At 29.2% G+C, this 25,836-nt stretch overlaps 2 protein-coding genes across 2 annotated transcripts; both read left to right on the forward strand.

The window, feature by feature from the left end:
* Nucleotides 1-1,876: 1,876 nt before the first annotated feature.
* LOC111415906 (adenylate kinase isoenzyme 5) lies at nucleotides 1,877-24,325 on the forward strand. Its single transcript, XM_023047793.2, has 6 exons — nucleotides 1,877-2,247; nucleotides 3,250-3,417; nucleotides 10,497-10,607; nucleotides 15,666-16,558; nucleotides 22,283-22,447; nucleotides 23,007-24,325. The coding sequence occupies exons 1-6, from the start codon at nucleotides 2,226-2,228 to the stop codon at nucleotides 23,451-23,453; spliced, it is 1,806 nt and encodes a 601-aa protein (XP_022903561.1). The 5' UTR covers nucleotides 1,877-2,225; the 3' UTR covers nucleotides 23,454-24,325.
* On the forward strand, nucleotides 10,964-11,927 carry LOC139429930 (leucine-rich repeat-containing protein 15-like). Its single transcript, XM_071196372.1, has one exon. It carries the CDS (start codon nucleotides 10,980-10,982, stop codon nucleotides 11,865-11,867), a length of 888 nt encoding a protein of 295 aa, XP_071052473.1. The 5' UTR covers nucleotides 10,964-10,979; the 3' UTR covers nucleotides 11,868-11,927.
* Nucleotides 24,326-25,836: the final 1,511 nt, after the last annotated feature.

Genomic DNA, 25,836 nt, shown 5'->3' on the forward strand with positions numbered 1-25,836 from the left:
ACAAAAATGCTGGTAATAGAAGAAAGAGGTTAAATAGAAGCCGGAAAGAGAAGAGAAAAGTTTTGGCAATGAGTCGGGTATTGGAAAGAACCTGCAAAAGCAAGAGAACTACTGAGCAGAGAAGAGAATGCGTGGAAATAGCATGGTAATAGAACTGAATAGATACTAATTGGAGACTGGATAAAGAAGAAGGGATTAGATAGAACAGAAGAAATCTAGAAAAACATTGGTAATAGCAAAAAGAAGCTAAACAGAGACAGTAGCGACAAGAACAAGACTTTAAGGGAATGAAATTGAAACGAGACTCTCAAAGCGACAAAGGAACTAGAAAGAATTCTCTTAAATATTCATTGCTGATGTGATATATGTGGGTTTTCAGTTGAAAAAGGGGTGAACGTAGGCTAGAAATACAAGAAGAAAAGTTGGCAGTGAGACTAAAAAGAAAGAAATGCTACCAAAATGCTGGTAATAGAAGAAAGATGTTAAATAGAAGCTGGAAAGAGAAGAAAAAAGTTTTGGCAATGAGTCCGGTATTAGAAAGAACCTTGAAAAGGAAGAAAATTACTGGGCAGTGAAGAGAATGCGTGAAAATAGTATGGTAATAGAAGTAAATAGATACTATTTGGAGACTTGTTAAAGAAAAAGGGATTAGATAGAAAAGAAGAAAGCTAGAAAGACTTACCAGATACTGGTAATAACAGAAAGAAGCTAAACAGAGACAGTAACCGTTACTGTAACAACAAGAACAAGACTTTAAGGGAATGAAATTGAAATAAGACTCTTAAAGCGAGAAAGGAACAATGAGTTTTGGCAAAAGCACGAGAACTACTGGGCAGAGAAGAGAATGCGGGAAATAGCATTGTAATAGAACTGAATGTCAAACCTCCTCATCTAATTAGAAAAGAAAAAGGTAGAAAGATACTGGTAATAGCAGCAAGAAGCTAAACAGACAGTAACGACAAGAAGAAGACTTCAAGGGAGTGAAATTGAAACGAGAATGTTATTAATTATTTTTTGATTTACGATTTATATTTATTAAATGATTTTTATAATTTCCCAACCAGGAGTTTTGAGGTTGGCTTGATTGTTTCACCCTAAATAAAGAGTTTATGATATATTTTCTTAATAAATGTACTTCAGCCGAGAAAATGTTCTGAATAGGTTATTGTTGATGACTCAATGTTGCGATATGTACTATTTGAAAGACAAGATAATAACAGATTGAATAGGATCAAAATATATTTAGATATAAAATATATATTATATCTATTTAGTACCATAGGAAACGTTAAATTCAAAGAATGCCGATATCGAAAAGATACGTCTATAACAAGAGCTTTATTATAAATTTTGTATGAGTGAACTTTAGAATAAGCTTCTTGTAAAGATATTTTAAGTTAATATTTAATCATTTCTTTATCTTGTGTCGTCATAATATTACAAAGTTATCGCGTGTATGACTCATATTCAACACTTGTTGAGTTCCCAAAGGAATCTTAAATAATAGCCTTGAATGTTTCAAAGAAATTATCGGAACGTTTTACCCTAATAAATGGAACTCGTAAAAATACTTCATGCCTTACCTAATTAGAAACGTTTTTAATTCATTATTTAAATCCAATTTGAAAAATAATTTAAAAAAAGGATTTTAATTTAGATTTTCTTCCTTTTCCCTATATCGCTAGGATCAAAGAGAAAAAAAAAATGACATAAAAGAAAATGATAACTGGAAAACAAGGCATGGCAGAGAGTGTCGCGACGTCGACGTCGTTTCTATAGTGACCATCGGTTGACCACTACAAAGGTAATGTAGTATCAATTATTCAAAATTTTCCAGCAGCATTTTCACGGTAGCCATAAGGCGATTCGCGTCAGTTTTCTTCAAAACGGACGACGTGTGACGTTCAAAAACGATCTCGATGTTTCTACTCGTTCACGTTTGTAAAGTATACGCGAAGCTAAGATACAAAATTTTAGTTAAACTGAAATTGAACGAGAAAAAGTGAAAAGGACTAAGAGTTCCACAGAATTATGTAGTTTAATTTTGTGACTCAGAAAAGTGTGGCTAATGATAAAACGTGAAAATTGACAAAAAAGTTTTTTTTTTGAGGTGATATGAAACTTTGTTGTTCCTTTTCTTTTGGGTGTAGTGTCTAAATGAATCCGTTATTTTTTGCGGGGAATCCGCGGTGCTTTAACGAACTTTTTGTGGTTTATTTTTTAATATGGGCATTTGTTTAGATACAGGTAAAAAAATTTTGTTGAATTTAGTATTTTCTTGCTTAACATTATTACTAAATAAATGCATTATGTAGAACGTAAACGATACTAATATGGATAATCGATTGAAAAGCATTAGCTTCATCAATGTTTGTTAATGTAAGGTGATCTACTCGGAAAAAAATTATAAATGTTGCATAAATGTTATTACCCACTCGTAAAATTTAAGGCAATTTTATTTCCTTCCATTAGGAGTTAAACGATTTACACAAAAGAAGTAAAAACCATTTGTTAACTCACCTTGACCGTGAAAAATTCTTGAAATAAACACGAATGGATTTTTTTTGTTTCTTAATTCATTCAAACCTAAGCTTTATTTGAATTTGAAACGTCAGACTAAAATTTGGGAAGACCTTATTTGGTAGGTTTCATTCAAAAACGAATCTAATCTCAATCTGAATCACCCCAAGGCTAAATTTATATTTGCCAAAGAATTTTTATGAGCCTAAGAACTAAATATAAAACTTAGGGATGGCGTGCAATTGAAATAAGAATGCTGTGCACGCCTTATAGTATGTCTATTAAATTTGCGTGTTATACCGCAAACCGATCGCGTCTAGATTTTATCGTTCACTTTGTACGCCGCAAATTACCATTTCCATTTCACTTCCCAACCCAACCACCAAAAAAATATTTAAATCAATCTTATAAATAAAAATCAAAGCAAAAAATAAAAAAGTGTTTACCAAAATTAATTCCTTCTTTAGATAATTCAAAAATTGTTCTGTTTTCCATGTTTCGATTGTTGTTTATACCGCAAACTGTAATTTCCTGCACCCAACCTGAAATCATCTAACCCTGAGGTAAACGGTTCTGACCTTGACCGGAAGCACACTGAACCTCACCACATATCATAAACTAGCGTTCAAAACGATCGATACACATTATGTTTAAGCTTGATGATATTAACAACAATATGTAATATTAAAAAAAAAATTGATTATATATTTTCTATTACTTTGTTTGTAGAGCAAAGCGATGGATCCCAAGCTTTTGAAGAAGGAAGGGACACTTGGGCCAAGAATAGCGGTAAAAACGTTCGTGAAGTCGCAACGCCCGCTGAAGGACGATTTCCTATGCACAATAACGCCAATTTACAATTTGAAACGCCTAAAGTACCCGTTATATTTGTACTCGGTAAGCATAAATGTTCATTATTTTCAAAGAATTATGTCTTTTATGTAAATAATGGGTCAAGAACCTGACGTGACAAAAACACGTTTAAAGTGTTAATGAATATGTTAATTTATTCTTATGGCACTAGAATTCAACATAGAAATAAATTAGTTGAGTTGAAATGTAAATATTGGAAAATTATGAAAATTGCTTCAAACAAAACGGCAACTTTTCTATTTAGAAATACAGTTGATGGTTGGTCTAATAGTCATATTGGACAATGGGTTGGGTTCCTTACTTTGATATTAACTCCTAACAATACAATACGTTATATGCTTTGTAATTTTTTTTTGTAACAACAGTACAAAGTTAATAGGAAAATTGATAGAATAATCTTTCCTTTATTTAGCACAGGAAATTCCAATTTATTTTTTCGAATTGTACCAAGGAATGTGATATTTCTTTATTCCAATTCCCTGGATAGATCAGGAGTTGTAAAAAAATTCAGCTTTTATATTTCTCCTTGTTCCTTCAAACTCCCTTAGCATATCCAATACGCTGTTCTTAGTTGCGTTCATGCTCCTATTTTCTCGACATGGGTTTGGCAAATATAAGCATGCAGAGTTACATTATCGCAAGTTGCACAATCTTTATCCCATACTTTTCAGAAATTTTGACATTTTTCAGATACTTCTTTTAGAAGCAACATATTGTTTGAAGTAATTTCCATGTTACAAAAGCACCTTCCATGGAATGTTTGTGTATGGTTATATTTTCATGGGCAAACGTATTTTGTATTTTGTAGGAGGGCTAATTTGTCTAAATCTTGCTCTACCTTGCTTAAATCAGAATTACCAAAACGTAAAGATTAGAAAATAGTAGTAAACTTGTTTTAAACCTTCTACATTCTATAAATTCATAATTCCTTCATTAAGGGATTTGTAAACTTCTGCCTTTGTTGCCTTGTTAGAAAGCGTAGATACTTGTTAGCATCCAACTTTTTGTAGAAGACACTGTTCTTTTTTACAATCATCTGTATTCGACCAAAAACAACGTCGTTGAAATCTCATATCTAAAAATTAGGCAAAAACGTCGTATCGTATCCATGCATAACGTTTCGCTGTGATTTACATACCTTTTTGTGTAATGTAATTTCGCCCCCTTTAAGTTTATTTTTTTATCAAAGTACCATATAAATATTTTTAACGTTAGAAAATGAAAAGTAAAAACTTACAGGTAAAAACTGTTATCATCATTATCAGTAGAATCATTGCTTTCAAATTCTGAGTCAAACGAATTTACGAGGCTGAAAGAAATTTTTTTTTTTCACCACTGGTTGTCTAAATTGGCAAAAATATCTTGGTCAATGTCACCATCAACTTCACTTTCTTCTTCAAATCACTGTTGTAAAATACCTTCTGCATCTTTATCAATTACCGGAACTAATCTTCTACTGGAACAGCGTTACAAATTGTGTTAACACAGCATTCTTGACATTTACATTGAATTAGGTAAAGTACCGAATACACAGAAATGCAGAAAGATTACCAGAAACACTACATTTTGACATCATATACAGAACACCGTTCAGGAAAGAAACGTTTACGCCAATATTACAAGTACAATATCAAAATAATGTAATAATTGTGGTCATTAGTGACCCAATTGGTCTTACATGTCACTTTATCATTATTTAAAAATATTATATATATTAATGCTAAATCTAGAAAATACTGTTTGAAGAAATCACAATTTTATCAAAATTTTATGTAAAAAAATTTTAAATTACACATATTTTGAGTTGCTATTTTGTATGCCAGGCAATCGATGCGGCATGGTTTTCGCCCAGATAATGCATAAACAGTATATTTCTACTTCCCGTGGTAGCTTCAGCATATTAGCTTGTATTTTATACTTTCTAGAACTAATTCATCACCCAAGTTGTCCAAAAACAGCTTCAAAAACAAAAAATCTTATTTACTCTTCATACGTTAATTTCTCTTCACATTCAATATGCTGATGAAACCCACCAGTAGCTAACACTTTGTGTTTCGAGCAGTCTCGCAATATGTGATCATCCTGCTAACTACAGGTCCTTACGTTCGTTTTCTTCTACTTTGTCATCATACTATACTGCTGATGTGTGGATCACGATGATGTTGATGACATCAGTAGATATGAACTCATTCAGCAGTGATCTTCGGGTTGCATAGGCGTTGGAAGTTGAAAGAATAAAGAGGAGCAAAAATGAAATATTGAAAAAAGAGTAGAAATTTAACGATTTCCTTAATACTTGAGGAACAATTTCACGTCATTAACAACAAAATTCGTTATATTGTGATGCAGAATAAAAAAAGTTAGTCTTGAGGTGCTTCATTTTAATTCTTTCTTGCATAATCAAAAACTCACGAATTTGTTTATGTCGAATTGAAAATTAGATAACGTATAGGACGCGACGCTTATCGTTTGGGTGTCAACCTTTTCGAAATGTCGAAATCCTAAGAATTCTTCTTTGATCCATTACAACGTACCGAATGTCGATGGACAAGTGCTCTTTTCCTATGAGATATGATATGACAGACTTTATTTACCTCATCGATTTATTCTTTTAGAACCTGAACGTAGATGTTGTACTTTAAATTTTCATAAGTCCATAAAGTATCCTGTGAAATGAAAGCATGAAATGTATGGTAGCCATGCTTATTTATCTAACCTGACAGTGTTTGTCTTAGAATTATAGTTTTTGTTTGGTAGAAAACAATCGATTTATAATTTCATTTTGATGTCATCTTTAATTTCAATTTTGTTTACATAAAAGCCCAAATCAAACTCACTATTTATTGTAGTTGATTGCGATGAGAAAGTTTCTTATTCTTTATGATTCGTCATTTTCATGATAATAATTGCTACAGAGTTTGCTACATGAATGATTTCGCCAAATTATTGCCCAGCATCATCTCTAAATGCATTTATCATAGAGAATATTTATATTCTGCGTTTGCTTGGTTTATTAGGAATGTACAACTTGGGTGCATCGTCCATGAAATAACATTTAATAACAGTCATCTAATAACATTTTGTCCAGAAAGATATGTTTTGTTGATGTATACATACTTCCGCCAAGAAAACAAATCTCTGTTGAAAGATGCTAGCAGGAAACATTTACAGAAATTTTCAATGAATTAGATAAATACAATAACTTGATAAATTAGTACTTACAATAATTATGTTAAAAAAATGTTCAGAAGACAACATCTAAAAATGAAGTGTGTTTAGTTGCATTACTTTCATGAAAAAGACTTCAATTGAGTAGTACTAATACATGTTTCAGTACATTTGTTCTTATCTTCAGTATATCTTAAGCACCTTCATTTTCTAACATAATGTTATAGTCTTTTAGAGAAATGAATATCATTTCCTTGAAGATGTTCCATATTTTTGCCACCTCATATACAGTATATAAAATTTTCACACAAAACTGTCAATTTAGAGGTTTATTGATTTAATGGTTCATAACTAAAAATACGAAATAGGTAAATAGAAATCGTTTATGGATTATATTTTTATGATTTATTGGGTACAATTTTTTTAATATCATTCTCATTTACAGTTAATAACATTTTTGAGATAAAACCCATCATTTTGTTGTTAAATTCGTCAAATTTGAAATGTTTAGGAATTTAAATCCTAAACATTTCAAATCAGTTATAATCACCTGCAAATACCGTTTTCATGGCTCATTTCAAATTCTTTTCATCCACAACATTTTCTCCTAGGATTTTTAGATTAGAGTTTTAACAAGAATTATTATCCAAAACCGTCAGTATAGAGACATAGGGATTTTATGGTTTATAACTGAAAAGGAGAAATACTTAAACAAAATTTTTTTATGGATTATGGTTTTGTAGTGTATTATGAACAATTTTTATTAATACCATTTATATCCACAGTTTTTTATTTCTGAGATAAAAGCCATCATGTTAAATGTGTCAAATTTCAAATGTTTCAGGATTTGAATCCGCTGGGTTGGTAATAATTAGTGGTGGAACGGATATCCGGCAACTATCTGGTATCCGGCCTATCCGGCCATTTTTTAAAATCCAATACCAAATATCCGGCTTTGGCCGGCTATTAAAAACCTATTACTTAGTACTCCACCAATCACAGGAATTAGTATCTCTTTTAGGTGTTGGACAGTGCAGATAATAATCAAGTTCAACCCCAATAGGACTTTTTTCATCGAATACAACTTTATTTATCATTAGCAACCTCATTGTAACAGTCCCAATACGATATATAAAATCTCTTGTTGCAGTTTTGTCTAGTTTTCTTCTCTTCACTTGTAATTCATCATTACATTCATTACTAACAGAATTGTCGCTGTTATCACTTTCGATTATTAATTAAAGTATCCTCTTTTTAATGCAATAAACCGTTTTGAAAAATCACTTTTAGTTCTTGAGAAAAAAATTTTTTAAATAATCGAAAATTTTTTCGAATTTTGCAATTTTCGCCGATTAAGTTTTAAAAATTCGTATAAAATCCAGTTCATGGAATATAAGTATGAAAATTTCCCAAAGTGTTAATAAAAGTGTCTTCTTTCTAATGAACCAACCCGTTTTGAAAAATAACTTTTAGTTTTTGAGAAAACAATATTTGAAGTCTTGATAAAATTTTCGATGTTGCAATTTTCATCGATAACTTTCAAAATTCGCTATAAAATTAATTTGTTGAATGATCCTTGTGGAAATATCACCAATTATTAATTAAAGTATCCTCTTTTTAATGCAACAAGCAGTTTTGAAAAATCACTTTTAGTTCTTGAGAAATAAAGTTTTGAAATAATCGACCATTTTTTCGGATTTTGTAATTTCCGCCGATTAAGTTTTAAAAATTCGTATAAAATCCAGTTCTTGGAGTATGAGTATGAAAATTTCCCAAAGTGTTAATAAAAGTGTTTTCTTTCTAATGAACGAACCCGTTTTGAAAAATAACTTTTAGTATTTGAGAAAACAATATTTGAAGTTTTAATAAAATTTTCGATGTTGCAATTTTCATCGAGAACTTTCAAAATTCGTTATAAAATTAATGTCTTGAAGGATCCTTGTGGAAATATCACCAATAATTAATTATAGTATCCTCTTTTTAATGCAAAAAGCCGTTTTGAACAATCACTTTTAGTTCTTGGGAAATAAGTTTTTGAAATAATCGACAATTTTTTCGGATTTTGTAATTTCCGTCGATTAAGTTTTAAAAATTCGTATAAAATCCAGTTCTTGGAATATGAGTATGAAAATTTCCCAAAGTGTTAATAAATGTGTTTTCTTTCTAATGAACAAACCCGTTTTGAAAAATAACTTTTAGTTTTTGAGAAAACAATGTTTGAAGTTTTGATAAAATTTTCGATGTTGCAATTTTCATCGATAACTTTCAATATTCGCTATAAAATTCATTTGTCGAAGGATCCTTGTGGAAATATCACCTATTATTAATTAAAGTATCCTCTTTTTAATGCCAAAAGCCGTTTTGAAAAATCACTTTTCGTTCTTGAGAAATAAATTTTTGAAATAATCGACAATTTTTTCGGATTTTGTAATTTCCGTCGATTAAGTTTTAAAAATTCGTATAAAATCCAGTTCTTGGAATATGAGTATGAAAATTTCCCAAAGTGTTAATAAAAGTGTTTTCTTTCTAATGAACGAACCCGTTTTGAAAAATAACTTTTAGTTTTTGAGAAAACAATGTTTGAAGTTTTGATAAAATTTTCGATGTTGTAATTTTCATCGATAACTTTCAAAATTCGCTATAAAATGAATGTCTTGAAGGATCCTAAGGAAATATCACCAATAATTAATTATAGTATCCTCTTTTTAATGCAAAAAGCCGTTTTGAACAATCACTTTTAGTTCTTGGGAAATAAGTTTTTGAAATAATCGACAATTTTTTCGAATTTTGTAATTTTCGCCGATTAAGTTTTAAAAATTCGTATAAAATCCAGTTCTTGGAATATGAGTATGAAAATTTCCCAAAGTGTTAATAAAAGTGTTTTCTTTCTAATGAACGAACCCGTTTTGAAAAATAACTTTTAGTTTTTGAGAAAACAATGTTTGAAGTTTTGATAAAATTTTCGATGTTGTAATTTACATCGATAACTTTCAAAATTAGCTATAAAATTAATGTCTTGAAGGATCCTTGTGGAAATATCACCAATAATTAATTATAGTATCCTCTTTTTAATGCAAAAAGCCGTTTTGAACAATCACTTTTAGTTCTTGGGAAATAAGTTTTTGAAATAATCGACAATTTTTTCGAATTTTGCAGTTTTCGCCGATTAAGTTTTAAAAATTCGTATAAAATCCAGTTCTTGGAATATGAGTATGAAAATTTCCCAAAGTGTTAATAAAAGTGTCTTCTTTCCAATGAACCAACCGGTTATGAAAAATAACTTTTAGTTTTTGAGAAAACAATATTTGAAGTTTTGATAAAATTTTCGATATTGTAATTTTCATTGATAACTTTCAAAATTCTCTACAAAATTCATTTCTTGAAGTTAAATCAGTATCAAAAAAGTTCATGTTGTATCTTGGATCCAAATAAGTTGACATATCTTATCAGCTTTCTTATTAATTTCATTTTTATTCAAATATCGCAATAATGTGGCAATATAGGGTATCACTTCAGAAATGCATCAGAAATTATAACCATAATGGCCAGATAAATATGCCGGATAACCAGATATCTGGTCGAAGGGGATGCCGAATATCCAATATCCGGCTTTGCGCAAAATCACTATCCGTTCCATCACTAGTAATAATCATAGTTGGATTATAATTATTGTCGATTACGTTTTGCTGGGTGCTTATTAACAATTTTTATCCACATTTATTTTTCCTAGCATTTTTAATTTTTGAGTTACATGTGTTATCCATAAACGTCTGTATAACTAGAGTCATAATTATGATTCATGTATATGTTTTTGTGGCAGTTTTTATTAACATCATTCTCTACAACAATACAAAAAAGTTAGCTGTAGATAAAGAACATATCTTCATGTATTTACACTTATTTTCTTATAATATTATTAAATTTTCAATTTTTAGGTGGACCTGGAAGTGGGAAGGTAACACATTGCGACAATTTAATGCAAGAAAAATATGGAATTGTACATATAAACATGACGGATTTGCTTCAACAATACGCAATCGGCAACGGTAAGTTCCAAATACAAAAAAAAAACAACTTTTAGTTACTCGTTATGGGCTAAGTTATATTTAAACAAACTCTGATTTAAACAATATCAAAATATTTTTTATATAAAACACAACAAGATAAGAAAACATAATTATTGATAAATATATTTTTTTAAAGAATTTCTTAATCACAATATTTTTTATTAAAAATTTAATTGCAACTCTTATAATAATTACATATATGAGGCGATTTACGATAAACCTTAAACTTTCTTCTAAATTAAAATGGCATATTCCTTTCGATTAAGAAATCTCGTGATTATGACTTATCCAAGATAAAAAATCGCTTTAAATACGAAAAACTGCAACAAACGTTTTAGTGAAGCATTAAAAATGAAGCTCATCATTATCATCTTTGTGTGTGTTCTCGGCTTGATTCAAGCCAAATTAATCAACTTAAACGTTCGTGTTCACGATTCAGTTGAACATACAAAGAAACACCACTTAAGAAATGTTACAATTAAAGATTTGGTGGAATTTAAGAAAGTTGAAATCTACGATACAGTTATAAATACTTTGGAAATTGGTGATATTTCCGATTTACCCAACTTAGAAGAACTTTCTTTAAAAAAAGTCGGTTTAGAAACATTAAAACCTGGCTGTTTTAAAAATTTACCAAAATTAAAACGAATCAATTTAGTTGAAAATAACATCTCGCAAATTAAATACGGCGTTTTCAACGATTTGGGAATTTCGAAAATCGATTTTAAAGAAAATCAAATCAATTATATCGAAACAAAAGCTTTCGATAACATGTTTCTTTTACAAGATGTTGTATTAAAAAATAATAATTTAACTTACATAAATCCTGATTGGTTTAGAGGAACTTCGATTCAACACCTTTCGTTTTCAAGGAATCATATTAAAAATATTCCAGCGAATGCTTTCAAAAACATCCGTGGATTAAGAAAATTGGAGTTGAATCAAAATGGAATTGAGTCGATCAACGAAGATGCTTTCGTCGGGTTGGAACATTTAACAAGATTAAATCTTGCCGTAAACGCAATCGAAACGATTTACGATCATACATTTAGAGATTTACACCGTTTGGCAAGACTTGAACTTCAATGGAACAAATTGGAATGTTTGAGCGATTCAACTTTGGATGATTTTGGATCGATGTTGTATGTTTTCTTGAATTATAATCGGTTAGATTCGGAATGCCACAGTAAACTTCAAAAGTTTAATGCTTATCATTCTTTAAGTCGAATTTTTTATTAAATAAGCAATTTTTTTGATAAAAATTAAATAAAAATAAATTTGTTCTTTTAAGCATGAAAACAGAGTTTGTTTTTGTATAAACCCAAAAATTTTAAACATTTTATACTACAAAAAGACACTTAACAATTTTTTATTAATAGATGGGTGTAACAACAGTTTAATATCAGTACACAAACCTAAAGGTAACAAGATTTTGACGAATGTTGGTTTGATTTTTTTAATATTTGTTGGTGTGGCTATGTAAATAATAGCTGTTTTTATATTAAATTAGTAACATATATTGTGAAATTCCTGATTTACATAAAACATTAGAACATAAATTACACAAAGAAAAAACACGATTAGAACACTTAGAATAAATAGGAGAAATGTCGAGGTTAATTTAAGTATCTGGAGAGCATATTTTGAGGTGATTAGAAGCCATATTGAACTTGAAGTGTATCAAAATTCAACATAAATAATTGTTGAATTTTGATTAGCTCAAATTAGCTCCGGTTTGGTACAATGATTGGGATTTCTGCAAAGGCGAGCAATTAAAACAAGTAATTGACTATTTTTGGTTGGTATTTTCTTCTTTATTTCTCCAAGTGTTGTCCAATTTTGGACGTTGTGACTCGCTCATGGAGGTTTCACCATGCCTCTCTCTTTTCTATGGTATGGATCACTTGGGAAACCAACATCTGTGTCAGATTCTTTACTTGGTCTATATTAGTGGTGGAACGGATATCCGGCAACTATCCGCGTTTGGCCGGATATTGAAAACCTATTACTTAGTACTCCACCATTCACAGGAATTTGTATCTCTTTTAGGTGTTGGACAGTGCAGATAATAATCAAGTTCAACCCCAATAGGACTTTTTTCATCGAATACAACTTCATTTATATCAAGTTTGTCATTAGCAACCTCATTGTAACAATCCCAATACGATATATAAAATCTCTTGTTGCAGTTTTGTCTAGTTTTGTTCTCTTCGCTTGTAATTCATCATCACATTCATTACTAACAGAACTGTCGCTGTTATCACTTTCGATTATTAATTAAAGTATCCTCTTTTTAATGCAACAAACCGTTTTGAAAAATCACTTTTCGTTCTTGAGAAATAAATTTTTGAAATGATCGACAATTTTTTCGAATTTTGCAATTTTCGCCGATTAAGTTTTAAAAATTCGTATAAAATCCAGTTCTTAGAATATGAGAATGAAAATTTCCCAAAGTGTTAATAAAAGTGTCTTCTTTCCAATGAACCAACCCGTTTTGAAAAATAGCTTTTAGTTTTTGAGAAAACAATATTTTAAGTTTTGATAAAATTTTCGATGTTGCAATTTTCATCGATAACTTTCAAAATTCGCTATAAAATTCATTTGTTGAAGGATCCTTGTGGAAATATCACCAATTACTAATTAAAGTATCCTCTTTTTAATGCCAAAAACAGTTTTGAAAAATCACTTTTCCTTCTTGAGAAATAAATTTTTGAAATGATCGAAAATTTTTTCGAATTTTGCAATTTTCGCCTATTTAGCTTTAAAAATTCGTATAACATCCAGTTCTTGGAACATAAGTATGAAAATTTCCCAAAGTGTTAACAAAAGTGTCTTCTTTCCGATGAACCAACCCGTTTTGAAAAATAACTTTTACTTTTTGAGAAAACAATATTTGAAATTTTGATAAAATTTTTGATGTTGCAAATTTCAAAATTCGCTATAAAATTAATTTCTTGAAGGATCCTTGTGGAAACATCACCAATTATTAATTGAAGTATCCTCTTTTTAATGCAAAAAGCCGTTTTGAAAAATCATTTTTGGTTCTTGAGAAATAAATTTTTGAAATAATCGACAATTTCTTCGAAATTTACATTTTTCGCCGTTTAAGTTTTCAAAATTCATATTAAATCCATTTCTTGGAATATGAGTACGAAAATTTCTCAAAGTGTTAATAAGAGTGTCCTCTTTCCAATGAACCAACACGTTTTGAAAAATAACTTTTAGTTTTTGAGAAAACAATATTTGAAGTTTTGATAAAATTTTCGATATTGCAATTTTCATCGATAACTTTCAAAATTCGCTATAAAATTCATTTCTTGAAGAATCCTTGTGGAAATATCACCAATTATTAATTAAAGTGTCCTTTTTTAGAGTTGTTTCGCTAGTTAAATCAGCATCAAAAAAGTTTTTTTTTATCTTGGATCCAAATAAGTTGACATATCTTGTCAGCTTTGTTATTAATTTCATTTTTATTGAAATACCGCAATAATGTGGCTGAATGTCTTCAGAAATGTACCAGAAATTATTAGATAGATTATAATTATAGATATGCCGGATAACCGGATATCTGGCCGAAGGGGATGCCGAATATCCGGTTCCGGCTTCTCACAAAATCACTATCCGTTCCATCATTAGTCTATACAGGGTGTATCAGGTATGAGTAGAAAAAAATTGAGGGGTTGTAGTTCCCCTTTTTGTGAATAAAAAATTCTTATAACACAATATCCCATTCTTAGGATATGATACGATAAAGTTAAGGGTTTGAAAGTTTAAGTACTGTTGTATAAAGAATTATACTACGCAGGCTTTGCATATGTATATAGCTTTCATTTTTGAGATATTTTTTTAGAGGTTGTTTACTTTATACGAATAAATTCATCACTTCTGTTTTATCACTCTTCAATGTGAAAATTTACAAAAATTAAGGTTTAATAAATAAACTTGCTTGTTGTATTAAAAACAACAAAATTACAAAACTAGAGACAAATTACAAATTGTAAAGCAAAGCCTGCTTTATCTTATCTTTCACCTTTACCTTTACTTTCACTTTATCGTATCATTAAGAAGGATAAAGAATGGGACATTGTGTTATAAGAATTTTTTACTCAGAAAGAGGAGACCTATAACCTCTAAAATTTTTTCTACTCATACCTGATACACCCTGTATATCTCACCTGCCTCTTGACCTTTTGCCATTAACCTTCCTCTGTATCACTAGTTTTTCCATGCCGTCTTTCCGTATTGCATGACCGAAATATTGAAGTATACCACACTGGATTGTTGGTACCAATCTCTCATTATCGCGTATTTTTAGTTCTTCTAAGTACAAGGTATTCTCAACATTCTTTGGCAACATATCATTTCAAAAGATTAAATTAAGCCTCCTTCGGCATGCAGCATATATAGTTCAGAATTCTGAGTCATATGTTGCAATAGGAAACACTAAAGATGTATCTATTTTTAGAATACAACATCTACATGTGCTGCAGTTGAAGATAAGAAACACTTATGAGGATGGCGATTAACATTGAAAAAACTTGAGAGTAAAGCTATTTAAAGCTCATGGATTAATTTTACGTATAATTATCTTTTACGTACATCATAATATAATTATTTTTCTAGGATTAAATAGCTTGATGAGGAATGCAAAATCTCTTAGCATGACGCACACGAATTATTAGGTCGATATCGGGTAACAGTTTTAATTTGATGGGTCGTGTCGCTCATCGGGTTTATTTCTGGTCACGAACTACCTTTATTTAACTTTCTACAATTAATTCATTTAGCTAAATGAAACAATTCGAACTTGTATTTGAAGAAAAACGCCGTTGTTCCATATTTCTGCTAAACTGAAACATTCAATATGGCTTTCTATTATCCTACACTTTTAGAATGATGTGGATAATAATATGATTCCAGATATAATCTCGATGTCTAAACACATTAAAACAACAATAAACACTTAATCTAACACACATAAAACTCATTTAAAACAATTATTTTATTAATATTAATTAGGGCTTTACATCATTCTAGATATGCAAGATTTTAGTCAATTATCAAGTAAAACTGTAACAGAAGTTCTTATGTTAGAAATGAAAATGGCTCCAACGGCAAAAACTTATTTGGTTTCTGGTTATCCAAGAAATATGCGCGATGTCGTTGAATATTCAGAAAAAATTCAAATAATAAACGGTGTTATTTTGATTTCTTGGCGACAAAAAGTCTTAGAACGGCAAATAGATTACGGCGCGAAATTGGGACAGGTTGTTTTATCTTTAGCAAGAATGGAATTAAATAATTTTTATAAACAAGTTATGCCTGTTGCTGATTATTTCGATCAAAATAATATGTTGATTTCGGTAAACGGCGAACGACATCCCCAAGAAGTTTACAAAGATTTCAAATCGGCCGTTATGAAGATATTGGGAACTCAAGATAACCCACCGGTGTTTAGTAACGGACCGGAAGCTTCGTTACCAAACGACGTTACAACAACAGAACTTCCTGCTGTTCCAGCAAAAATAACACAAATTCGACCAGCATCTCAAATTCGACCAGAAACCCAAGTTTTATCAATGAACGGAAATATTCCTCATCGACCAACGGATGCTCCACCAGTTTTATGGGTTTTAGGTGGACCTGGAAGTAATAAAGCGATGTTATGCGAACAAGCAGCTAAAGATACCGGATGGATGCATGTTAGCATGGGTAAATTACTTCGAATAGCTGCAGAAGATAGTGATAAAAAAGTCGGTGGAAGTGAAGCAAGAACAATAAAAGAAAGCATATCTAACGGAGATTTAGTACCAAATGATATCGTAATGAGGATGGTTGAATCACACGTGTTGGGCAACGTTGGTGCTGAAGGTGTAATTGTTGATGGATTTCCAAGAGATTTAACACAAGCTACAGAATTTGAAGCTAAAGTAAGTAGTTTGTTGGCATAATAATACCTTTCAAATCTATAATTTGTAATACATAATAAAATATTTATTTAGCATAGAAATAGCAATTATCGACCGATTTAAATTGAAACTCGTGTACTTTTTTTTTATGATTCCGATCGCAACCTGTATAAATATTAATACTGCAATTGTCATGAACGTGTAGTAATAAAACAGGTGATGGAGGAAACAAGTTTTGTTCGCCGTCGTCCATGCGATTCTATGTAAATTTAATAAAGTTTCGATCCGATAGATTTTCCCTTTTCCCCTCATAGACGTCGTGTACCACCCGGACAATAATTGGCGGTTATAACTCCCCTACGAATTGTCAGCGTGTAATTTGTCGAGGCCGTTCATCAAAAATACAACGAGACAAGTTGTAATGCTATTTTGAAATTTCTTAGAAAAATTAAAAAATAATAAGGTGAGAATACAGTAAAAACTCGATATAACGGACTTCGGTAAAACGGACATCGGATATAACAGACAAAATATTTTTATGTCTCTTAAGACGGCTGAACCCGAATGTTTCTAGTTCTAGGTCTAGTGTTAGTTAATATTCGGGTTTAGCCGGCTTAAAACACGTATGGTTAAACTCGCTCAAGATCGACAAAAGATGAAATTTGATATTCTATGTAGAAGATTATACGGGGCTTTTATAATGAGTTAGTTATCAATGATTAATACACTTGACAGTTAAGTCAACATGCTTAATTGGACTTCTGAACAACGTATTTTTGCTGTTACACCTTATTTAGAAAATGGTTAATCATGTGCAAACACAGTCCGAATTTCGCCGACATTTTCATTATTTCATGCTCCTGTTCCGAGTAGATAAGCCATATCTGTTTGGACTCTTAACTTAAAAAATAATGGGCTAAACTATAAGAAAAAGAGGTGGTAGTGCAAGAACTGTTAGGTCTTCCGATAATATAGAGACTGTACGAGTGTAAGAAGTCCTCAAAGAACTGCACAGCGTCATAACTCATTTCTGACGGCCCTAATCAACTTCAGGAATAACCTCTCCATTCGGCCAAAGTTACAGTTTGATGTGCGATATCTTCGAATAGCATATTTCACACAGAATAGCACAGTTGAGGTACACCGAACTTCTTAAAGAATTTTTTCCGAACTGTCTCTCCATGATCGCCATACCTGAGCTCATATGACTATTTTTTATGGAAATATCTCAAGTCTAAGGTGACGTGACAGTGTAGTATAGATTGACTGCCCCACCCTGTATTATGAACCTTAAGTCTCAAAAAAACAACACTACAAAACGCAACTAGAATAAATTAAGCATTTGCTGTTGGTCGTATCTCAATTTTGAGATACCTTCTCAAAAAACGCACCTTAAAAAAAGTAACATCAACGTCCGAACGTGTTCTGAAAGAATATCGTCTACATTTTTAACGAATTTATTCATTTTTTATGTACACAGCAAATGAAGCGAACTTTTTTAAAAATCATATAGACTGTGTTTTTAAGAATCACGATATGATATATATGTTAAATTGGAGCTTAAAGATTCCCGTTTATGATATGATATAGAAACTATAAGAAAATATTATTGGAATTTGCTGGAAAAAATTATTGAACAAGAAATTGTCAAATATATATGTAAATCAGAAATAACATGAAAAATTTTAAAAATGATACGGACTGTATTTTTAAGAATCATGATATGATATGTATGTTAAATTGGAGCTTAAAGATTCTAGTTTATGATATTATATGAAAACTATAAGATGATATTATTGAAATTTCTATAAAAAAATTGTTAAAGAAGAAGCTGTAAGAATATAAATGAAAAGTAATCAAAATTTTCAAAAAATCATATTTATTGTATTTTTAAAAATTATGATATGATATGAATGTTAAATCGGAGCTTAAAGATTCTAGTTTATAATACGATATAAAAGTTATAAGATAATATTATTGAAATTTCTAGAAAAAAATTATGAAAGAAGAAATTGTCAAGTTTATAAATGAAAAGTAATAGGAAATTTTCAAAAAATCATATTGACTGCGTTTTAAGATTCATGATATGATATGTATGTTAAATTGGAGCCTAAAGATTCTAGTTTATGATATGATATAAAAACTATAAGATAAAATTATAGAAATTTCTGGAAAAAAATTATTAAAGAAGAAGCTACAAGAATATATATGAAAAGTAAAACGAAATTTTCAAAAACCATATTGACTGTATTTTTAAGAATCATGATATGATATGTATGTTAAATTGCAGCTTAAAATTTCTAGTTTATGATATGATATAGAAACTATAGGATAATATTATTGAAATTTCTATAAAAAAATTATTAAAGAAGAAATTGTCAAGTTTATCAATGAAAAGTAATAGGAAATTTTCAAAGAATCATATTGACTGTATTTTTAAGAATCATGATATGATATGTATGTTAAGTTGGAGCTTAAAGATTCTAGTTTATGATATGATATAAAAACTATAAGATAATATGATTCAAATATCTAGAAAAAAATTATTAAAGAAGAAATTGTCAAGTTTATAAATGAAAAGTAATACGAAATTTTCAAAAATCCATATTGACTGTATTTTTAAGAATCATGATATGATATGCATGTTAAATTGGAGCTTAAAAATTCTAGTTTATGATATGATATAGAAACTATAGGATAATATTATTGAAATTTCTAGAAAAAAATTATTAAAGAGGAAATTATTAAATTTATAAATGAAAAGTAATACGAAATTTTCAAAAAAGCATATTGACTGTATTTTTAAGAATCATGATATGATATGTATGTTAAATTGGAGCTTAAAAATTCTAGTTTATGATATAATATAGAAACTATAGGATAATATTATTGAAATTTCTAGAAAAAAATTATTAAAGAGGAAATTATTCAATTTATAAATGAAAAGTAATACGAAATTTTCAAAAAAGCATATTAGCTGTATTTTTAAGAATCATGATATGATATGTATGTTAAATTGGAGCTTAAAGATTCTAGTTTATGATATGATATAGAAACTATAGGATAATATTATTGAAATTTCTAGAAAAAAATTATTAAAGAGGAAATTATTAAATTTATAAATGAAAAGTAATACGAAATATTCAAAAATCCATATTGACTGTATTTTTGAGAATCATGATATGACATGTATGTTAAATTGGAGCTTAAAAATTTTAGTTTATGATATGATATAGAAACTATAGGATAATATTATTGAAATTTCTAGAAAAAAATTATTAAAGAAAAAATTGTCAAGTTTATAAATGAAAAGTAATAGGAAATTTTCAAAAAATCATATTGACTGTATTTTTAAGAATCATGATATGATATATATGTTAAATTGGAGCTTAAAGATTCTAGTTTATGATATGATATAAAAACTATAAGATAATATGATTCAAATTTCTAGAAAAAAACTTATTAAAGAAGAAATTGTCAAGTTTATAAATGAAAAGTAATACGAAATTTTCAAAAATCCATATTGACTCTATTTTTAAGAATCATGATATGATATGCATGTTAAATTGGAGCTTAAAAATTCTAGTTTATGATATGATATAGAAACTATAGGATAATATTATTAAAATTTCTAGAAAAAAATTATTAAAGAGGAAATTATTAAATTTATAAATGAAAAGTAATACGAAATTTTCAAAAAAGCATATTAGCTGTATTTTTAAGAATCATGATATGATATGTATGTTAAATTGGAGCTTAAAGATTCTAGTTTATGATATGATATAGAAACTATAGGATAATATTATTGAAATTTCTAGAAAAAAATTATTAAAGAGGAAATTATTAAATTTATAAATGAAAAGTAATACGAAATTTTCAAAAATCCATATTGACTGTATTTTTAAGAATCATGACATGACATGTATGTTAAATTGGAGCTTAAAAATTCTAGTTTATGATATGATATAGAAACTATAAGAAAATATTATTGGAATTTGCTGGAAAAAATTATTGAACAAGAAATTGTCAAATATATATGTAAATCAGAAATAACATGAAAAAATTTAAAAATGATACGGACTGTATTTTTAAGAATCATGATATGATATGTATGTTAAATTGGAGCTTAAAGATTCTAGTTTATGATATTATATGAAAACGATAAGATGATATTATTGAAATTTCTATAAAAAAATTGTTAAAGAAGAAGCAGTAAGAATATAAATGAAAAGTAATCGAAATTTTCAAAAATCCATATTGACTCTATTTTTAAGAATCATGATATGATATGCATGTTAAATTGGAGCTTAAAAATTCTAGTTTATGATATGATATAGAAACTATAGGATAATATTATTGAAATTTCTAGAAAAAAATTATTAAAGAAAAAATTGTCAAGTTTATAAATGGAAAGTAATAGGAAATTTTCAAAAAATCATATTGACTGTATTTTTAAGAATCATGATATGATATATATGTTAAATTGGAGCTTAAAGATTCTAGTTTATGATATGATATAAAAACTATAAGATAATATGATTCAAATTTCTAGAAAAAAACTTATTAAAGAAGAAATTGTCAAGTTTTTAAATGAAAAGAAATACGAAATTTTCAAAAAATCATATTGACTGTATTTTTAAGAATCATAACATGACAGATATTAAGCTGGAGCTTAAAGATTCTAATTTATGATATGATATAAAAACTATAAGATAATATTATTAAAATTTCTTGAAAAAAATTGTTAAAGAAGAAGCTGCAAGAATATAATTGAAAAGTAATACCAAATTTTCAAAAAATCATATTTTTAAGAATCATGATATGATATGTATATTAAGTTGGAGCTTAAAGATTGTAGTTTATGATATGATATAAAAACTATAAGATATTATTGAAATTTTTTGAAAAAAATTGTTAAAGAAGAAATTGTCAAGTTTATAAACAAGAAGTAATACGAAATTTTCAAAAAATCATAATAATTGTATTTTCAAGAATCATGATATGATATGTATGTTAAATTGGAGCTTAAAGACTCCTGTTTATGATATGATATAGAAACTATAAAAAATTATCAAATTTATAAATAAAAAGTAATACGAAATTTTCAGAAAATCTTTTTGATTGCGTTTTTAAGCCGCATGATATGATATGTATGTTAAATTGTAGTTTTTGATATGATGTAAAGTTTTGTGTGATATAACGCCTTGCCCGTAAGCGACCTCGGTTTGATTAGGAAATATATCCTTGAAGGTTGTATAGTTTTCTATTAACATGGCATCGATGTAGCGCCTCGCTCACAAGCGACCTCCGACATCCTTGAAAATGTGTTAATTATGTATCTTTATAGCATTGATGCAGTGCCTCGCCTGCAAGTGACCTCGGCGTAATTAATTCATACATCCTAGAAAATTGGATAGTTTTATATCAACATGGCATCGATGTAGCGTCTCGCCCGCAAGCGACCTCGACGTAATTAGTGTATATATCATTAAAAATGAGGTGGCTTAATTAGCAAATATATTTTTGATAATTGTATAGCTTTATATCAATGCTCTCAACCTAACTCCAAATTTTGAACTGTGTTGCTTACTTAAGCGTGACGTCACGAATGGGTTGTACACTTATTCCCTGGATGTAGCAAATCTCTTATTCTACCATCATAGCTATAAATATAAAGCCGACTTAACGAAACGAATTTGTGTGTATTATATCAAGGTTTTACTGTAAAATTTTGTGTTTTTTCAGTTTAAACAAAAACCAACTGTTATCCTGTTGGATTGTTCAAAACTTCAATTAGGAAGAGGAAAATTGGATGATAGCATCACGGCTTTTAGAAGACGATTAGAAGTTTTTCGTCAATCCACTTTACCGATGTTAAAAGCTATGGATAATATTGGAAGATTAACTATAGTAAGTTTTATTTATATTTCTTTTAATATATAATTACACCGATAAACTTTACCTAATCCCTATATTTAATGCTTAAACGCGATATCATAAAATAAATGAAGTAATAACGTTGTGATTGCATGCAAAGGTTGATTGCAAGTCTAAAATGTAAATTAGTTTGAAAGACTTTTGTAGGATTTAAGTGAAAATTTGAATTGTCAGGTATATACACTTTAATTTAATAACTTAAACAGTAGTTTTGCACGTAATCTTCTATAATTACAACTAAACAAATAATGATCCTTACTTTTAAAGGAAAACATACCACATAAACAACAATAAAGGAAGCTAAACGTATGTAATTTAGGACAGTATTGGCTTTAGACAATAATTACTTCAGCATTGAAAAGTGACAATTTAATCGATAAACTGTGTTGAAATACAAAAGAATAATAGTTTTATGAATAAAGTTTTGTTCCATTCATCTTATTGTTAGTTTTAACATTCACTTCATGCATTTTATCACACAGTTCCACTTAGGTTTATTGTTCTTGAGGAAGTAATTTACTTCTTATTTTAGGTAGACGGTGACACAGAATTTCCACACGTCCAAAACGACTTTAAGCAGGTAGTAAAAGACCACGTAGATTATATAACAGGTAAAGCACCACGTAAAAGTCACGTACCAACGGGAAATCGGGTCTTAAACGGCTTACCAAACGGAATTTCCACCACAAACCATGTGAACGCAACACCAAATGGTCACGCAATGTCAAATGGAACCATATCAAACGGCCACATAGCTAATGGAGATACCATCGTTCATGATTTAGAACCGACAGCAATCGAAACGATTAGTCACAGTGTTTCTAATGGTGTTAAAGAAATAGCTAATGGTCATGGACCTAAAATGGTTATTGGAGTTGCTAATGGGGTTTTAAAAAATAAATATGCTGATTTAGATGCTGATAGACAAGATAATATTCGGCAATTATATGGGGGTTTAAATGCAACAAATCATATATGAAGACGAGGATGTTGAGGACTGTTTGGTGATTTAGAAATTGTGATATTGTCTTTATTAAGGTTTATAATTAGAGTTACATTACATAAAAGATTATGTAAGATCGTTGTGCCTTTAAAAAAAAAATTAAATGAAAAATAAACGAACAAAATTATAATTCGAGAAGAAATATTGTCAGTATTTTAGTGGGTATTTTTATATGTTAAGTAAAAATTAAAAAAAAGTTATCAAAAAAAAAAACACTAATTTTAAAGAAATGTATTAATTAAATTTAGATTTTGAGTACAAAATAGATTCACTCCGCTGGTCGGAAATATTTTTAAGAATAATTTTTTGGGGGCCATATCAGGACTGGCACTTCACAAGTTGCAATTTCGAGGTAATTCGTTTGTAAACCATGTGCCAAAGAAAAACTTAATTTTTGTGGACTTTGTTTTTGTATAATTACAAGAAAAAAAACTTATTATCAAGGTGAAAAGCTTGAAACGCTGTGCTTGGGTAATTCGTATCAATAGAAATAGCTAACGATTGTAAATAAAGTACAATAACATCCCCGTTTTTTTTTGCAAAAGCAAGCACTAAAAATTAAAAAAAATATGTATTTACAGGATGTTTAATTAAGGTAACAAAAATTATAATAGAAGTAAAAATATTATATGTAGAGATATATTATTTTATTGTTAGTAAATCACTTCATGATATTGTTTAGTTGTATGTCGTTTTATTTGGGATTTAACCAACCTCAATAAAACATTCTGTATATTAAAAATAATATATAAACGCTAGGTTAACAAGGACCAATTTTTGTACTTCACGTAAGTTTAAGGTGCACTTTTTAATAAATAATTGTTATAAAGTAGTGGATGTTGCAATAAATATCATCACCAAAAATTTATTGCTGTTTTTTTAATACCAATAATGATGAAACAAGAATTATTAATAAGGTAAAAGAAATTCACAATTTCTTTATCCATCATTACTCCTTTATTTATTATAGTGATAGTGACCCAGCAGATGTTTGACTTGTTGACGGGTAAGTATTTCTTATTTTTAAAATATTCCGTGGTAAAAACATTTCGTCCACTTTCTGGAGGTAAATTTTGTTCTAACTACTGCTTAGTATCGATTTGGAACAAACAGATCTACTCCAACTACAAGTAGTTTTTGAGCTAAAAATTAATACTTTAAGATATGCTAAAAACTGGATTTAGTGTAAATGGTGAACACGCATTTCTGATACAAGTTTTTCGAAATTTAGTTTTATATTTTTTGACAATTTGACACGAAATTCAGCATTCCATTGCCTTCCATTACCAACCGCATTTATTACTTGGAACGGTGATGCAAAATATTGCTCTCACAGACATGTGGTTGGTAAAGGAATTAAAGTTTGGAAGGATTTGGTTATTAAATGTGGCAATTTATTGCAAACGTAAACCCAAAAGTCAGCTAGGATTTTCTCTTTAAATGCGATTTGCAGTTTTGAGAGATTGGAAGATATGAGTACTATCTGCAATTACAATTATACGCTTGCTAGTGAGGTTTATCATCCATTAAGGATCTGGACGTGACTTTTATGTAGCACCCCGATCCTTATTTCTTCAACTTCTTATGAGTTATTATTTGACATACATATGAAGAGATCCACAGCCAGTGGATTCAGTACTCTACCATTCACAGGAATTAGTTTCTTTTAGGTGTTGGATACTGCAGATAATAATCAAGTTCAACCCCAATAGGACATTTTTCATCGAATGCAACTTTATTTATATCAGGTTTGTCATTAACAACCTCATTGTAACAATCCCAATACGATATATAAAATCTCTTGTTGCAGTTTCGTCTGGTTTTCTTCTTTTCGCTTGTAATTCATCATCACATTCATTACTAACAGAACTGCCGTTGTTATCACTTTCGATTATTAATTAAAGTATCTTCTTTTTAATGCAACAAGGCGTTTTGAAAAACCGCGTTTAGTTTTTGAAAAATAAATTTTTGAAATGATCGACAATTTTTTCGAATTTTGCAATTTTCGCCGATTAAGTTTTAAAAATTCGTATAAAATCCATTTCTTGGAATATGAGTATGAAAATGTCCCAAAGTGTTAATAAAAGTGTCCTCTTTCCAATGAACCAACACGTTTTGAAACATAACTTTTAGTTTTTAAGAAAACAATATTTGAAGTTTTGATAAAATTTTCGATATTGCAATTTTCATTGATGATTTTCAAAATTCGCTATAAAATTCATTTCTTGAAGGATCGTTGTGGAAATATCACCAATTATTAATTAAAGTATCCTCTTTTTAATGCAACAAGCCGTTTTGAAAAATCACTTTTAGTTTTTGCGAAATCAATTCTTGAAATAATCGACAATTTTTTGGAATT

This window comes from Onthophagus taurus, chromosome 6 (assembly GCF_036711975.1).
Source record: "Onthophagus taurus isolate NC chromosome 6, IU_Otau_3.0, whole genome shotgun sequence".
NCBI classification, from domain to species: domain Eukaryota; kingdom Metazoa; phylum Arthropoda; class Insecta; order Coleoptera; family Scarabaeidae; genus Onthophagus; species Onthophagus taurus.